At 41.6% G+C, this 19,148-nt stretch overlaps 1 protein-coding gene across 1 annotated transcript; it reads left to right on the top strand.

Annotated features, from left to right (window-relative positions):
* The first annotated feature begins 724 nt into the window (after window positions 1-724).
* gnl3l (G protein nucleolar 3 like) lies at window positions 725-6,529 on the top strand. The gene is made up of 15 exons (XM_084172925.1): window positions 725-787; window positions 891-931; window positions 1,453-1,563; window positions 1,688-1,804; window positions 1,917-2,000; window positions 2,079-2,214; window positions 2,320-2,423; window positions 2,622-2,766; window positions 3,069-3,156; window positions 3,240-3,417; window positions 3,511-3,653; window positions 3,758-3,894; window positions 3,997-4,163; window positions 6,070-6,244; window positions 6,441-6,529. Exons 1-15 carry the CDS (start codon window positions 772-774, stop codon window positions 6,506-6,508), a joined length of 1,710 nt encoding a protein of 569 aa, XP_084029051.1. The 5' UTR covers window positions 725-771; the 3' UTR covers window positions 6,509-6,529.
* Window positions 6,530-19,148: the final 12,619 nt, after the last annotated feature.

The raw sequence follows: 19,148 nt of genomic DNA, 5'->3' as shown, positions 1-19,148 counted from the left end.
GGTGAGAGTAGTAGAGATGTACCAGTACAGAGGGATAGGACAACAAGTGATATGTTTCAGTAAGATTGGATTTTCAGCATTTATAGCAATGGTTATTAATTGTACTGCAGGGATGGAACGTAAGTCGAAAAAAATTGAGGTTGTGGTGGCAGCTGCAGAGAGGTATTTGGGTGTGCGAGACTTGACATCAGAAGAGTTACAAGGAGTGTTAAGTGGTCCTCTGTAGCTCAGCTGGTAGAGCACGGCGCTTGTAACGCCAAGGTAGTGGGTTCGATCCCCGGGACCACCCATACACAAAAAAATGTATGCACGCATGACTGTAAGTCGCTTTGGATAAAAGCGTCTGCTAAATGGCATATTATTATATTATTTAAGTGGTGATGTTCCATCATCTCAGGTTGAGGGCATGAGGTAGGAATGAATATATGTAAATAGTGGAGTGGGGTGGTGTTAATTATTAATAATAATTTTGAATTTGTGAGTGTAGTGTTAGATGGTAGGGTATTTCTTTGTTTTATTTTATTTTTCAAGCAAAATATAAGGGAGTTGTTCACCAGTCTAGTAGGTGGCGGTAATGCAACAAATTGGATGCCAACCGCCGTTAAACCTCATCGAAGAAGAAGAAGCCTCCAGCGCGCATAATCTGCAGCTGCATGCGCTTCTCGTCTCTTGGGTTTGCTGAGCTTTTATTTTGAAGGGCATTAACCGGAAATTGTGAATTGACGTCAGATCCGTGCAATCCATCACCAACCTTTCTCCACATGTGGAATCATGTCGAAGGCCAGCAGTGCGTAGCTAAATTAATATCATATGACGTTGATCCTTTAAACATTGAATTAACATTGTAGCTCGTTGATGTGTAACTTATTTTCTTGTTGTGGGTTTTGCAGAACAAAAGCGAGCGAAAAGACTTTTCCGAGGAAAACAAAAGGTATTTTTAGCTGGCCTGCTTGCTACTCAAAGTTAGCTAGCTAGTAAGGTTATAAATTAGCTAGCAACATGTTATTCACAGTCGGACAATTTTCAATAGATTATATTTTAGAACAGTGCACTGCAAGCCAGAATGTTGAATAAAATTCCATTTGAATTTTACATGCGACGCTGGTAAGTATAGTAGCAATACACTAGTTGCTAATTGCGGCGACTAGTTAACCTGTTGTGACCACATTGGACACGAAACTGCCAGCCAGTTGATCTCACTTTGCCGTATACTGTACAACATTGATAGCTACAGAAAACCTCAGGTTTTTAACAAAAACATAGCTAATGAACTGAGAAGGGTCTCTGCAGTCCAATATAATAATACTTTTTTGACTCCGTGTGAAGTAGACTCACTGTACACATTTTGTATACTGTAACTAACTAGTTATAGTTTAACTAACTATAGTTTAGCTACTTTTATTATGTTAACATCATTGGCCGTATCTCATTTGAGTTTAATTTCAATTGAAGGGCAACGATGGACAACAGACTGATGCTCAAGGAGGGAAAAGAAATTCAGAGCTGTCCATTGCACGACATCTCAAAGAGTATGGAAAACCAGAAGAAGTCCGGAAGAAAAGGGTGAACCATGATATAAATATATTTTTATTACAACTGTTAATCTCTGTCATGACAATAGCGAAATTCTGGTTTGGCAATTGATTTATAGGTATTTAAAATGTGTTGCTCTCTTTGCCATGGTCAGCTTCAGGAGCTCCAAGAAAAGCAGAGGTTGTCAAGAGAACGGGAGCTGATGAAGAGGAGAAGTCTGGACAGTTTTCAGAGAGATATTCTTCAGCGACAAAGAGAGTTTGAGCAGAGGGTAATTTAACTAGTGTAGATTATAGTCTGTCAAGAAAGAGCAGCTCTCCCATTGCTGTTTTTCTCATTAAATGAGAGCTTGTCATTAGTGTTTTTTTGTTCTCTGATTGCAGGAAACTGAGATGCGGAGTTTAGAGAAGCATGTCCATTTTGAAAATGAGAATTCAAGAAAGGCGTACTACAGGGAATTCAAAAAGGTATGTTTTCTTTAATCAAGTCGAATTGTCTTGTAAATTATGATAATAATGTGTTGTATTCCCTGTTCTGTATGAAAGGTGGTTGAGGCCTCTGATGTGATTCTGGAGGTTCTGGATGCCCGTGACCCTCTTGGCTGCCGTTGTCCTCAGGTGGAGCAGGCTGTTATTCAAAGCGGCGCTGACAAGAAAATAGTCCTAGTGCTTAACAAGATTGGTGAGTGAGTAAGAGAGATGCATTAATATGCATGGTTTATACATTAGAAAGCATGGTGCCAGATTATCTTTAACTGACAGACATGTCTTTCCACTGTACTCTTAGACCTGGTGTCCAAGGAGATTGTGGAGAAATGGATCAAGTATCTTCGCAATGAATTTCCCACTGTGGCTTTCAAAGCATCAACGCAGCAACAGAACAAGAATTTGGTGAGTAAAACAATTCAGAATGCCATATGTAGAACATGCACAGCATCATTTACTGAAATCCATTCTTCCATTCATGTTCCATACAATATTTCTGTTTTACTGTTAAGCAATAAGGCCATCTGTACTACATGCTAACTGAATACACTTTTTTCAGTTAGCATCTAGTAGCTATACTTGCATGTGTTTTTCCATTTGTAGAAGCGAAGCAATGTACCGGTTACCCAGGCCACCGCTGAGCTCCTGTGTAGCAGTGCCTGTGTGGGCGCGGAATGCCTCATGAAACTATTGGGGAACTACTGCCGCAACCTAGACATTAAGACAGCCATCACTGTTGGTGTGGTTGGTGGGTACATTTTACATTCACATTTTGGTCATATAACAGACGCTGTTATCCAGAGTGACTTATAGGAGCAATTAGGGTTCAGTGCCTTGCTCAATGGCACATCGACAGATTTTTCACCTAGTCGACTCAGGGATTCAAACCAGCAGCCTTTCACTTACTTGCCCAATGCTCCTAACCACTAGGCTTCCTGCTCAATCAGGATCATGGCCGCCTCAGCATATGTTTTTATGTAATTCCAAACTGTTTAAACTGGGCAAAGTTTTGAAGATATAAAATATTTTGGATGGTTTTCTTTTTTTCAGGGTTTCCCAATGTTGGAAAGAGCAGTCTGATAAACAGTTTGAAGCGGGCACGTGCATGCAATATTGGAGCCACTCCTGGCGTAACCAAGTAAGTACAAAGCTTTTGGCTTTATTTATGTCTAGGCCTACATGTTCTTTCCTTGCTTGACTGACCTGTATGATGGCTTTTAGGTGCCTTCAGGAAATACACTTGGACAAGCACATCAAGCTTTTAGATTGTCCTGGCATTGTCATGGCAACCTCGACAACTGACGCGGCCATGATCCTTCGGAATTGTGTAAAGATTGAGCAGCTTGTAGACACTCTACCTCCAATCGAAGCCATCTTAAGACGCTGCAATAAGACACAGGTATCCAAAGATTATTTAACGGCATATTCACTGCAATGCAGTGACAGATTTTATGTCCATGTTGTCATATTCTTTCATTTTGTTTTTCCATAGATCATGGAACACTATGGTGTTCCAGACTTCCACACAGCTCTAGAGTTTCTGGCTTTGTTGGCACGGCGACAGGGCAAGTTGAGGAAGGGAGGAGTGCCTGATAATGACAAGGCGGCAAAGAGTGTCCTAATGGACTGGACAGGGTAGGTGCAAACTGTAAAAACATTTAATACGTCTGAGGTTTTCAAAGCAACACAGTCCCTACCTAATAAAGTCCCATTGTTCTGTTTAATTTACGGTCTTGTAGGGGTAGGATCAGCTACTTTACACACCCCCCGGAGACGCACACTCTTCCCACTCATGTCAGTGCTGAGATTGTGGCAGAGATGGGCAAAGCTTTCGACTGGGAGGAACTAGAGAAGGGAAACCAGGAAGTGCTAGCTGGTATGATATACACACACACACACATTTTATAGTTGCCTAGTAACTGAAAAGTTATATTGGGATAAAAAGAATGTATGTGCTAAATGTTTGTTTTTCTTGTAGTGTCGTCTTGCACTGATGTCCAAATGGGTTTCTGCATGGCAACTGCTGGGATGACTCAGGGTGGTCAAGAAGAACCACCTTGTGACCTGGAAATGGAAGGTGGAGCTTTGGATGAAGTTGAGTCCAAGGATGAAACTGAATCCATGGATGATGATCAGGACCCTGAGGTATTGCAGTGCTTTTACTTGACAAGTTCAACGGATTCTGCAGTACTTTTGTATACTTCAGTAGTTCTTAAAGTAGCGCTTATGAGCCGAAAGTGGTCCCCCTATGTTGCTCTCTCTCGCTCTGCTGTGGGTGCATCTTGCTAGCTGTCACTCATATGAAGAGGGGCTGAAGCTCATTGGTTGAACTTGAATTGCTAGGGGGCTGGCCCAATTGGGGGGAAATGTATGGCAAATGGCACGGCACAGCACAGCTTCCAGAAAATCGCTAACTTTCAAACGAGGGATTTCGTGGCCAATTGAGGTATGACAGTAATTCTGCTCATATATTATGCATGTATTGAGGTACAAATTCACACATCCAGGCCAGAGCAGGAAGTAAAACATTTGTATTTAGTAATCACCAAAGTTCCGGAGCATGACTTTAAGTTACTGTAGCAACTCCCCATTTTCATGCCTACTGAACACAACCCAGATGAAAATGTATTGTTTAACTTTTACAGTGGTATTATGACTTGTGCTGGGTTCCACTTAAAAGTCCTTTAACACTGAGTGTACAAAACATTAAGAACACTTGCTCTTTCCATGACCGACTGACCAGGTGAAAGCTATGCCTTATTGATGTCACTCGTTAAATCCACTTCAATCAGTGTAGATGAAGGGGAGGAGATGGGTTAAAGAAGGATTTTTAGGCCTTGAGACATGGATTTTGTGTGTGCCATTCAGGCAAAAGATTGAAGTGCCTTTGAACAGGGATGGTAGTAGGTGCCAGATGCACCGGTTTGTCAAGAACTGTAACGCTGCTGGGTTTTTCACACACAACCGTTTCCCATGTGTATCAATGGTCCACCACCTAAAGGACATCCAGCCAACTGTGGGAAGCATTGGAGTCAACATGGGCCAGCATCCCTGTGGAACACTTTCGACACCTTGTAGAGTCAAGTATGGGTAGCTGCAGCCCATTATGGCAACCAGCGAGTAGTTGTGTCAAAAGGAGTGGGTGTATGGAAAACAAATCTGCTAATTGGGCAGATTTGTTGGCACTCAAGACCGTTTGGCGTGGCTGATTGGGCTGCACGACGAGATAAGCCGGTGACCAGTGCACTGGTGTATCGACATGCTGACTTGAAGTGCTTCCTACTGGGTATCGCAGTAATTTTGTCTCTAACATGCTTTTATTTCAAGTAGGATAGCAGCCTACTACACAAGAAATAACTAATATTGATAACCATCTAGATGTCACCTTGATACATATATACATACAGTCTACTACTCAATGGCCAAGGCATGAAAGGCAGCAACACGGGGACACAGTGCCCTTCGCTCCTGCTTGACAAACACTACTGTCCGGCAACGGTGTGGTAAGTAGCTACCTAGCTAGTAGACAATATCAGGGTGACAGTCACAGTAATGCATACAACGCATGAAGCAACAGTACACCCATCATCAATACTTTTAATCAAAAACAAACAATTGTCTTTTTTTAAACTGAAAATGTACTATTATTTGCGTAAAACTGACAGTGAAATACTACTGACTCATCCATCCTCTGGCTTAAATACAGAAGTCCAAACTCTCGCGGTATGGTAGCTCAATGTATGGTAGTTGCCTGGTAAAAAAATGAAAGAAAAACAACACTGCTCAATCAAAACCGTCTAACCTATAGCAGAGCGCTTTCGACACACCAACTCCTTTCCACACGCCCACTACTTTCCTTTCGACACACCCACTCGCCCATGCTCCGGTCGCCATATTGGAATGCAGTTACCCTTTCTCTGTATAGTCCATGCCGATTAATTGAGGCTGTTCTGAGTGCACCTTCCTAATATTGTAACTCAATATTAGGAAGGTGTTCTTAGTGTTTTGTACACTCAGTGTATATCTTGTCTTTTTTATCCTTTAACACTAGTTTGGACCTATGACTGTGGAGATGAAAGCGCCAAGGGCAAAGAGTGGTGGTTCAGTTGATGCTGCTGCCCCCAGGACCCTCGATTTAAAGGATATCTTGAATGTAGACCCTCTTCAGCAGGGCCAAGCACTCATGGCTGCTGGGAAGAAGAGGAAGAAGCAACAGAAAAGAGCTGGTATGTCTTATGTTTTAACACTAACATTGTGTTGTATAAATCCTTGGTTTGTAGATCACTTGACAACCATATTTTGTTATCTTGAGGTTTTTAACTTAGATATGGTTTAGGTGTTTTTATTCTACCATTACTACTGTAATTGATAGGTTTATCTGTGAATTATCCAATTTCTCCTTTCTCACTATTTTATTTTCAGACAAAATTGCTACCAAACTCTCAGACAGCCTGACGACGGCAATGAACTTTGCATTTTCTGATGGATGAAAAATAAAAGTTAATCTAAGATGGGGTGTTTTTGTTTTTTTATTTAATTATATATCTGTTCAGTCAGTATCATCATAACTCTATTCACAACATCCCCTAGTGGTAGGCATGACATGTGCAATACAGTATCAGCATTTACATATCAAGACTGAGGGTGGGTTGCACCAACATGGATTAACTCTTAAACTGGGTTTAATCAAGGTTTATCTATTCATCTTGTTGCACCAAACTTTAAACCTATTTTAAATTAATCCTACTTAAACTTAGTTTAGAAAGATTTAATTGAGACTTTAAACCCAAAAAAAAATTACAAATGTAAATTTAGTTTTGGGATTAAATCTAAACCACCACTGGAGGAGGTTTAAATTCTGCAAATATTAGTGTATGTGCTTTATTTTCAGTGTGATTAACAATTTTAGCACCTGTGGCTTATCGTGTTTGTTAAACTCAACTAGCCAGCTAATTTATTTGACAAAAAAGTGCTATTAATTTCTTCCTTAGCCTGAAGTGAAAACTCACTTTGCTAGCTAGCAATGACCAGTGCAAGTTTGTTTCCATAGAATTAGAACATATTGCTATGGTGAATCCATTATGACATGTGTCACTAATCTTAGTTTAGTGATTTAACCTCAGATTAACTAATCCAGTTAAAAAATGTAAGTGGTGCAATTATAAACCTAGATTTAGAAAGTCTAGATTAGACCTAATCTAAGATTTATTTAAACCCTTGGTGGTATGTCAAAGGCAGAAATGACATATTAGTAGCCATGTGAACTGGAACCTCAGCAGCAAATCTAAAGCTAGTGTCTGAGGTCGTGCTTATGGTCCTAATATTTCGACCAACATTTTACTTGACGATACTTTCTTCATTCTCAATTTGGAAGGAACCGGTGTTTCACAAACTCCTGTTTCTAGTTGCAGGTCGAAAAGGAAATGTTCAGAATCATATTAAATCCACTTTCTGTACCGAGTGATAAATGGTGTCGTGTGTGTAAATCTTTGATTGGGTTACACTGTGACGCGCTGTTATCCTCTTCTACTCGTTATAAATAACTGTTACGTTAGTTCCTGTAAAGATGTTGGGAAATGCAAGATCTCCGACAGCTAAGATGTCAAGGAACCTCCATGCACAGTCCAAGAAGTGTATAGAATATTTTTCCAAACCACCTGCAACTGGAAACATGTTTATAAGACACTGTTAAAGGTTGGTTGAAGAATTTCTGATTATGGCTTAACAGGAGCATCATATATACAGCTATCACAAGCTAATTCAATAATTAGCAAATGATAGTCGTTTGATTTGATAAGCTTACATATTAGAAGCACAAATTGTTTAGGAGGCGATTGGTTTAATTTACTGAAGCAATCACTGCCTAGTCAAGTGCAATGGTTTGTGACAAGTAAACTTAGGCTGTGTTTACACAGGCAGCCCAATTCTGATCTTTTTTCTCCACTTTGGTCTTTTGACCAATCACATTGATCCCTGCGTGACTGAAATGAAGCGCCCCGCACTCTTGCAGTGAAGATTTTGCAGAAACAACACTATGTTGCATATCTCACTGCTTTCTTCCATGCGCTTTGCTCTCTGAAGCCAAATAATTAACACTTCTTTATATTAATTCAATGGATTTTGGTCAGTAAACCCATGGAATATGGTGTCAATAATATTTATAAAAATCTATTAGCAAGTACAAATTACAAGTGCATAACTATATCGTAATTTTTCATGAAGAAAAATGGTTGGGGAAAGTATTTGTATCATTTTGTTGCAATGTTTTCATAAACCATGTCCAATATTTGATTGGCAATAAATAAATAAAAAAGCCTTGTGTTGATGTTGGTCACATTACTGCTAACTAATGTGAGCTAGTCATGCTGCTTGCACTGTGCAGTTCCAAAATAATCCAAATGGTGGCAGCCTAAACCACTGTTGCATGAAATGTTCTAGTTACCTGCAATATAGCAGGATTGGGATTTTAGGCTACCAGTTTTTGGGTTATGTTGGAACTGTGTAAACTCACATTAGCAGTAGGTTTGTATTATTATTATTAACTGCAGAGTGAGGGGGGACACAGGACTTTTGCAGATATGTACAAACGCAGGCACCAAAATCTGGATTTTATCATAATTTTTAATAAATCACAGATTCCAAGGTCAATTAGCTACAGGACAATATTTCTACCTAATTAATTGCACAAAAACAAATACATCCCCTCCAACACCCCTGTAGTAACAAGACATCACAATTTTACACACCAGCATACAATCCTTTCTCCAACTAAATATTCACAATGTTTGCAAATTATTACACAGTACAAGGATGTTAGTCCATCCATAAAGATTAGAAATTAAACAAAATTAAACTGTAGGTGCAAACCTGTCTATGACTCCGCCTCCTAAAGTGCCACATACACAGAAATGCTGGTTTTGGGCAGCACTAAAAAGGCAGGGCAGGCCAGGGCTGATGTTTGGAGTATTCATTGCAGTGTAGCCTAGTTTTACACCATCCCAGCAGGGCAAAAGACTCGGGCCGGAGACAAAATCATTCCGGCCGAAAGCCCGGCTCTGGTGACATCAATGCTAGAACAAGCGAATCAATTCCAGTCTTGAGTGACCGTCTTGTAAATATTGGTGCGTGAGCAGTTTATAAACCTACATACGAAGATTCCCTGAAGTGCCCCCAACAACGGCTGAGCAACTACAGCTTAGAGGAGTCGCCACGCAACACTGGATGCAGTTAGCAAACCTTGGAGCAGGGAAGGAGCTGAGCTTTCCATGTTGTCAGTCTTTGTTGCTCACAGGAAGTGTTGAAAACGGTGCCAACAAACCAAACAATAAGGGAAGTTTGTGTGGGCAACAAACTTCTGTGAGAAACCATATTTGTGAATTTTTGACCTAGCATATAGGCATAATTTATTGTACATTTGGAATGGTTTTAGATGTATTTACTAGACTGTACTCTTCTTGAACATCTATGCTCCTGAAAACAGCCTGGTCTATAGACTAGACATAACGTACAGTGGGGGAAAAAAGTATTTAGTCAGCCACCAATTGTGCAAGTTCTCCCACTTAAAAAGATGAGGCCTGTAATTTTCATCATAGTTACATGTCAACTATGACAGACAAAATGAGAAAAATATCCAGAAAATCACATTGTAGGATTTTTAATGAATTCATTTGCAAATTATGGTGGAAAATAAGTATTTGGTCAATAACAAAAGTTTCTCAATACTTTGTTATATACCCTTTGTTGGCAATGACACGGGTCAAATGTTTTCTGTAAGTCTTCATAAGGTTTTCACACACTGTTGCTGGTATTTTGGCCCATTCCTCCATGCAGATCTCTAGAGCAGTGATGTTTTGGGGCTGTCGCTGGGCAACACGGACTTTCAACTCCCTCCAAAGATTTTCTATGGGGTTGAGATCTGGAGACTGGCTAGGCCACTCCAGGACCTTGAAATGCTTCTTACGAAGCCACTCCTTCGTTGCCCGGGCGGTGTGTTTGGGATCATTGTCATGCTGAAAGACCCAGCCACGTTTCATCTTCAATGCCCTTGCTGATGGAAGGAGGTTTTCACTCAAAATCTCACGATACATGGCCCCATTCATTCTTTCCTTTACACGGATCAGTCGTCCTGGTCCCTTTGCAGAAAAACAGCCCCAAAGCATGATGTTTCCACCCCCATGCTTCACAGTAGGTATGGTGTTCTTTGGATGCAACTCAGCATTCTTTGTCCTCCAAACACGACGAGTTGAGTTTTTACCAAAAAGTTATATTTTGGTTTCATCTGACCATATGACATTCTCCCAATCCTCTTCTGGATCATCCAAATGCACTCTAGCAAACTTCAGACGGGCCTGGACATGTACTGGCTTAAGCAGGGGGACACGTCTGGCACTGCAGGATTTGAGTCCCTGGCGGCGTAGTGTGTTACTGATGGTAGGCTTTGTTACTTTGGTCCCAGCTCTCTGCAGGTCATTCACTAGGTCCCCCCGTGTGGTTCAGGGATTTTTGCTCACCGTTCTTGTGATCATTTTGACCCCACGGGGTGAGATCTTGCGTGGAGCCCCAGATCGAGGGAGATTATCAGTGGTCTTGTATGTCTTCCATTTCCTAATAATTGCTCCCACAGTTGATTTCTTCAAACCAAGCTGCTTACCTATTGCAGATTCAGTCTTCCCAGCCTAGTGCAGGTCTACAATTTTGTTTCTGGTGTCCTTTGACAGCTCTTTGGTCTTGGCCATAGTGGAGTTTGGAGTGTGACTGTTTGAGGTTGTGGACAGGTGTCTTTTATACTGATAACAAGTTCAAACAGGTGCCATTAATACAGGTAACGAGTGGAGGACAGAGGAGCCTCTTAAAGAAGAAGTTACAGGTCTGTGAGAGCCAGAAATCTTGCTTGTTTGTAGGTGACCAAATACTTATTTTCCACCATAATTTGCAAATAAATTCATTAAAAATCCTACAATGTGATTTTCTGGATTCTTTTCTCCTCAATTTGTCTGTCATAGTTGACGTGTACCTATGATGAAAATTACAGGCCTCTCTCAGCTTTTTAAGTGGGAGAACTTGCACAATTGGTGGCTGACTAAATACTTTTTTTCCCCACTGTACAAAGATATCACAATCTTTTTCTTATTGGTATCCAAATGAATAAAGTACAGTGTAGTACCAGCGGCAGGTAGCTTAGTGGTTAAGAGCATTGTGCCAGTAACCGAAAGGTCGCTGGTTCACATAATTATGGTCTTTATGGCCAAACAGTTCTATTTTTGTTTCATCAGACCAGAGGACATTTCTCCAAAAAGTACAATCTTTGTCCCCATGTGCAGTTGCAAACCGTAATCTGGCTTTATTATGGCGGTTTTGGAGAAGTGGCTTCTTCCTTGCTGAGCGGCCTTTCAGGTTATGTCGATACAGCACTCGTTTTACTGTGGATATAGATACTTTTGTACATGTTTCCTCCAGCATGTTCACAAGGTCCTTTGCTGTTGTTCTGGGATTGATTTGCACTTTTCGCACCAAAGTACGTTCATCTCTAGGAGACAGAACGCGTCTCCTTCCTGAGCGGTATGACGGCTGCGTGGTCCCATGGTGTTTATACTTGCGTACTATTGTTTGTACAGATGAACGTGGTACTTTCAGCCGTTAGGAAATTGCTCCCAAGGATGAACCAGACTTGTGGAGGTCTACCATTTTTTTTCTGAGGTCTTGGCTGATTTCTTTAGATTTTCCCATGATGTCAAGGAAAGAGGCACTGAGGTTGAAGGTAGGCCTTGAAATACATCCACAGGTACACCTCCAATTGACTCAAATGATGTCAATTAGCCTATCAGAAGCTTCTAAAGCCATGACATTATTTTCTGGAATTTCCCAAGCTGTTTAAAGGCACAGTAAATGTAGTGTATATAAACTTCTGACCCACTGGGATTGTGATACAGTGAATTATAAATGAAATAATCTGTCTCTAAACAATTGTTGGAAAAATTACTTGTGTCATGCACAAAGTAGATGTCCTAACCGACTTGCCAAAACTATAGTTTGTTAACAAGAAATTCAACAGACTTCAACTTTATATGGTAATGAGTTCATGGAATAGTGCAGTGGTGAAATGGCAGCAGTTGTGTTTTAAGGTGCAGGAATCTTTGAATTAAAGTATTTGGCAGTTAGTAGAACAGTTGTCCATGTTATAGGCTTTGTGACAGCGTCTCCTTCCATCTTGCTCACTCATCTGTACGGGCCCTGATCGCAGCACTTCCTGTCAAGGTCACTGCCCATCTCCAGGCAATTCAGGCAGGTGCACTAGGGGACTGTCCTCATTTACATTTTAGTCATATACAGTGGGGAAAAAAAGTATTTAGTCAGCCACCAATTGTGCAAGTTCTCCCACTTAAAAAGATGAGAGAGGCCTGTAATTTTCATCATAGGTACATGTCAACTATGACAGACAAATTGAGGAAAAAAAATCCAGAAAATCACATTGTAGGATTTTTAATGAATTTATTTGCAAATTATGGTGGAAAATAAGTATTTGGTCACCTACAAACAAGCAAGATTTCTGGCTCTCACAGACCTGTAACTTCTTCTTTAAGAGGCTCCTCTGTCCTCCACTCGTTACCTGTATTAATGGCACCTGTTTGAACTTGTTATCAGTATAAAAGACACCTGTCCACAACCTCAAACAGTCACACTCCAAACTCCACTATGGCCAAGACCAAAGAGCTGTCAAAGGACACCAGAAACAAAATTGTAGACCTGCACCAGGCTGGGAAGACTGAATCTGCAATAGGTAAGCAGCTTGGTTTGAAGAAATCAACTGTGGGAGCAATTATTAGGAAATGGAAGACATAAAAGACCACTGATAATCTCCCTCGATCTGGGGCTCCACGCAAGATCTCACCCCGTGGGGTCAAAATGATCACACGAACGGTGAGCAAAAATCCCAGAACTACACAGGGGGACCTAGTGAATGACCTGCAGAGAGCTGGGACCAAAGTAACAAAGCCTACCATCAGTAACACAATACGCCGCCAGGGACTCAAATCCTGCAGTGCGAGACGTGTCCCCCTGCTTAAGCCAGTACATGTCCAGGCCCGTCTGAAGTTTGCTAGAGTGCATTTGGATGATCCAGAAGAGGATTGGGAGAATGTCATATGGTCAGATGAAACTTTTTGGTAAAAACTCAACTCGTCGTGTTTGGAGGACAAAGAATGCTGAGTTGCATCCAAAGAACACCATACCTACTGTGAAGCATGGGGGTGTAAACATCATGCTTTGGGGCTGTTTTTCTGCAAAGGGACCAGGACGACTGATCCGTGTAAAGGAAAGAATGAATGGGGCCATGTATCGTGAGATTTTGAGTGAAAACCTCCTTCCATCAGCAAGGGCATTGAAGATGAAACGTGGCTGGGTCTTTCAGCATGACAATGATCCCAAACAAACCGCCCGGTCAACGAAGGAGTGGCTTCGTAAGAAGCATTTCAAGGTCCTGGAGTGGCCTAGCCAGTCTCCAGATCTCAACCCCATAGAAAATCTTTGGAGGGAGTTGAAAGTCCGTGTTGCCCAGCGACAGCCCCAAAACATCACTGCTCTAGAGGAGATCTGCATGGAGGAATGGGCCAAAATACCAGCAACAGTGTGTGAAAACCTTGTGAAGACTTACAGAAAATGTTTGACCTGTGTCATTGCCAACAAATGGTATATAACAAAGTATTGAGAAACTTTTGTTATTGACCAAATACTTATTTTCCACCATAATTTGCAAATAAATTCATTAAAAATCCTACAATGTGATTTTCTGGAAAAAAAGTTCTCATTTTGTCTGTCATAGTTGACGTGTACCTATGATGAAAATTACAGGCCTCTCTCATCTTTTTAAATGGGAGAACTTGCACAATTGGTGGCTGACTAAATACTTTTTTGCCCCACTGTAGCAGACGCTCTTATCCAAAGCAACTTACAGTTAGTGAATGCATACATGTTTTTTTTGTTGTTGTTTTTTTTCATACTGGCCCCCCGTGGGAAACGAACCCACATCGCTGCCGGCCAAACCCTCCCTACCTTGGACGACGCTGGACCAATTGTGCGCCGCCCATGGGTCTCCCGGTCGCGGCCGGCTGCGACAGAGCCTGGACTCGAACCAGGATCTCTAGTGGCACAGCTAGCACTGCGATGCAGTGCCTTAGACCACTGCACCACTCGGGAGTCCTCAGTCTGGGATGTCTGGAGTTCCTGGGATAGCTTTCTGCAATTCCATGATGTCAAACTTCACTCCAAGAAGCTACAGATTGTACATCAGATAATGTGATGCAACCAAAGCTTTTTGGTGTCCATTACTGGATGTTACAGGAAAACCCCATACAAACCACCTCCATAGATTACATGGGGAATACAAAAAAATAAGACTATAAAACAATGTCTAGAATGAGCATTATGATGCATTTACATGATACTACATCCTATGGCAGCCATGTTAGCTCCCCATTAACATTACTAACTGTAAGTCGCTCTGGTTAAGAGCGTCTGCTAAATGACTAAAATGTAAATGTAAACATGGGGAATATTTAAACAATGCTATGTAACTGAATGTCTAGAATTCTAAAAGTTGGCCTAACTCTAAATATATGGCTCTGCATGTAGCTAACATTGCAACAACAACAAAAATGATAATTAACCCCATTATCACATTTGACCTGTTCTGAAGACATTGTAAATGGAATTGATTCATCTTCTTTTCAATCACGTCTGTAGCTGTCATCTATCACATCCACTTTCTCTGGCATATTCTCATTTGAGAAAAGTCTGTCCTCCACCCTCTCTCCATTGCCTCTCGCCTCCATGACCCAGAAACTGATGTGGTTGAGGAGAGTATCAATTTGTTAGTATTCCCTCCTGTAAACGTCATTTGCCTGATTACGCACTTTTCGTCCACATTCCCTCTCCTCGATTACCTTTGACCTTTTTCAAAAGGAGGCCAGAGATGAAGGAGGAGAGAGGAGCAAACCAATTGAGAAAAGGCCACAGTCTCAAATCTCCCAGAGCAGATGTTGATGCAATGTCATCCCAGCGGTGTCTACCAAATACGCATTCTTGCCAAAGAGGTGTCCAAAAACACCAGTATACACATCACACCGCAGTGCAGCTTTAACAGTTATTGGCATGGGCAGTTCTGAGCTTTTGCCTCTGGGGGCAAGTATCTGGAGCCAAAAGGGGTACCCTATGGACAGAAGTAATAAATGCTCATAAGTTACCTCATTGGTCAGAAAGAGATTAAGCTAACTCTAACCATATGAGACTTTACAGAGGGGTATACTACACAGTAGGATCAATAAGTTAGCCAGCTAACATTTATAAACAACCAAAAATAACTATTGATTTTATGATTAATTATAAATTGTATGTGTTTTTGGTTGTTGAGTCAGTTAGACCATGCCCATTTCAAGCTTTAGCTTATCTACAGTAAATATATATTTTTACAAATATTTCAGAAAATGTGGACGTTAGCTGGCTAACTTATTGATCCTGTAGTATACCGCTCAGCACCAGCTGGAGAGTCAGATTCTCCTCAGACAGACAGCTGCTACCTATCTTGCGTCTACGTTAAGGAGCCCAGCAAGTCAGAATGTTGAACAAAATCCCATTTCAATTTACTCTGCTGGTTCATCGGGGTGTTGGAAATGTAATTTTGTTCATTATTCTGACTTGCAGGGCTTTATATCTTAGGATGATGTATACGGTCAGGGCATATAAAAGCCAGAGCATATCGCACATTTGGGCGATTCCATGCCAGCATAGGCCGAAAATATCTTTGGGTACCTCCGATTGTTCTGGCAATTCTCACATAGGAACTTCATTGGGAGGAAGGATGTTTTGATATGCGTTTTACATTTGTTACACAAACCATGTTTTAGAAAATCATAATGAAAGTGGCAATTTTTAGACTACTTTCAAGGATACCATTTCTCTATAAATCTACAATAACTACAATCTTTGGGGAAATGCACAGAATTAGGCTCTTTCAATATTTCTACTAAATGATATCACCCCCAGGCACTACTAGGGCTGTGGCAGTCATGACATTTTGTGAGCCGGTGATTGTCAAGCAAATAACTGCCGGTCTCACGGTAATTTACCATTAATTAACATAAACACCTTTAGCATCTTCTGCCTTCCACGCATAGCCTACAAGCCACTGATGCAGACCTTTTGGAACATCTACATTTTAAAAAGTTTTATTTTAGACAGGTCTAAAGAAACATGATATGAAGGAAATTTAGTCTTTCAGAAGAACAGAATAGCATACTCTGAGTTGTTCTTATGTTAGACCCTTACACAGGAAGCGGCACAGGTCCTAATCCAGGCACTTGTCATCTCCCGTCTGGATTACTGCAACTCGCTGTTGGCTGGGCTCCCTGCCTGTGCCATTAAACCCCTACAACTCATCCAGAATGCCGCAGCCCGTCTGGTGTTCAACCTTCCCAAGTTCTCTCACGTCACCCCGCTCCTCCGCACACTCCACTGGCTTCCAGTTGAAGCTCGCATCTGCTACAAGACCATGGTGCTTGCCTACGGAGCTGTGAGGGGAACGGCACCTCCGTACCTTCAGGCTCTGATCAGTCCCTACACCCAAACGAGGGCACTGCGTTCATCCACCTCTGGCCTGCTGGCTCCCCTACCTCTGCGGAAGCATACAGTGGGGAAAAAAGTATTTAGTCAGCCACCAATTGTGCAAGTTCTCCCACTTAAAATGATGAGAGAGGCCTGTAATTTTCATCATAGGTACACGTCAACTATGACAGACAAAATGAGAAAAAAGAATCCAGAAAATCACATTGTAGGATTTTTAATGAATTTATTTGCAAATTATGGTGGAAAATAAGTATTTGGTCAATAACAAAAGTTTCTCAATACTTTGTTATATACCCTTTGTTGGCAATGACACAGGTCAAACGTTTTCTGTAAGTCTTCACAAGGTTTTCACACACTGTTGCTGGTATTTTGGCCCATTCCTCCATGCAGATCTCCTCTAGAGCAGTGATGTTTTGGGGCTGTCGCTGGGCAACACAGACTTTCAACTCCCTCCAAAGATTTTCTATGGGGTTGAGATCTGGAGACTGGCTAGGCCACTCCAGGACCTTGAAATGCTTCTTACGAAGCCACTCCTTCGTTGCCCGGGCGGTGTGTTTGGGATCATTGTCATGCTGAAAGACCCAGCCACGTTTCATCTTCAATGCCCTTGCTGATGGAAGGAGGTTTTCACTCAAAATCTCACGATACATGGCCCCATTCATTCTTTCCTTTACACGGATCAGTCGTCCTGGTCCCTTTGCAGAAAAACAGCCCCAAAGCATGATGTTTCCACCCCCATGCTTCACAGTAGGTATGGTGTTCTTTGGATGCAACTCAGCATTATTTGTCCTCCAAACACGACGAGTAGAGTTTTTACCAAAAAGTTCTATTTTGGTTTCATCTGACCATATGACATTCTCCCAATCCTCTTCTGGATCATCCAAATGCACTCTAGCAAACTTCAGACGGGCCTGGACATGTACTGGCTTAAGCAGGGGGACACGTCTGGCACTGCAGGATTTGAGTCCCTGGCGGCGTAGTGTGTTACTGATGGTAGGCTTTGTTACTTTGGTCCCAGCTCTCTGCAGGTCATTCACTAGGTCCCCCCGTGTGGTTCTGGGATTTTTGCTCACCGTTCTTGTGATCATTTTGACCCCACGGGGTGAGATCTTGCGTGGAGCCCCAGATCGAGGGAGATTATCAGTGGTCTTGTATGTCTTCCATTTCCTAATAATTGCTCCCACAGTTGATTTATTCATTGATTTATTCAAACCAAGCTGCTTACCTATTGCAGATTCAGTCTTCCCAGCCTGGTGCAGGTCTACAATTTTGTTTCTGGTGTCCTTTGACAGCTCTTTGGTCTTGGCCATAGTGGAGTTTGGAGTGTGACTGTTTGAGGTTGTGGACAGGTGTCTTTTATACTGATAACAAGTTCAAACAGGTGCCATTAATACAGGTAACGAGTGGAGGACAGAGGAGCCTCTTAAAGAAGAAGTTACAGGTCTGTGAGAGCCAGAAATCTTGCTTGTTTGTAGGTGACCAAATACTTATTTTCCACCATAATTTGCAAATAAATTCATAAAAAATCCTACAATGTGATTTTCTGGATTTGTTTTTCTCAATTTGTCTGTCATAGTTGACGTGTACCTATGATGAAAATTACAGGCCTCTCTCATCTTTTTAAGTGGGAGAACTTGCACAATTGGTGGCTGACTAAATACTTTTTTTCCCCACTGTAGTTCCCGCTCAGCCCAGTCAAAACTGTTCGCTGCTCTGGCACCCCAATGGTGGAACAAGCTCCCTCACGACGCCAGGACAGCGGAGTCACTCACCACCTTCCGGAGACATTTGAAACCCCACCTCTTTAAGGAATACCTGGGATAGGATAAAGTAATCCTTCTACCCCCCCCCCCCCCCCCCTTTACTCCAAACCCCCAGGTTTTTTTTTTTTAGAAAAAAAAAATGGTAATTGGTTATCCCACTGGCTATAAGGTGAATGCACCTATTTGTAAGTCGCTCTGGATAAGAGCGTCTGCTAAATGATGTAAATGTAAATGTAAATGGTCTGGCTATGCCATATGGCTGTCGGCTACACTAGTTCATTTAGCAGGCAGGATTTGCTTAGAATTCCGTGGCATTTTATATTAATTCATAGTATGAAGAATACAATTGGACATAGCTGAATAAAATAGAAAGGACATTTTCTCCAAACGATTTGAGGGAGTGCGCAAATGCGGCTATTCTGTGTTGAGCAGTTAACAAAGAAACAGGTCCTCCTATATGCTTAATTTAGAGTTATTCATGTAACTTTAGTTGTGATACAAACGTTGGGCTATATGTTTTGATATAATGATGATTTGAAAAAAACTTGCATAAAAGGCATGAGCTCTGCTTTGTTTTTTTGTGCAGGCTGTACACACTTCATCAGTCTCTCATTCACAATTTGACAAGCACATGATAATGCCTTGAATTTCCCGGCTGCATTCCCTTTGTGTGGCCATAATGCCCCCTAAAAAAATACATGCCTTTTGTGGCCAGTGGCTGTTGTGCCCTTGGGCTGAATACAATAATTAT

Source organism: Coregonus lavaretus, assembly GCF_964263955.1.
Source record: "Coregonus lavaretus genome assembly, chromosome: 12".
Classification (NCBI taxonomy): domain Eukaryota; kingdom Metazoa; phylum Chordata; class Actinopteri; order Salmoniformes; family Salmonidae; genus Coregonus; species Coregonus lavaretus.
This window is presented reverse-complemented; position numbering and strand designations above follow the sequence as displayed.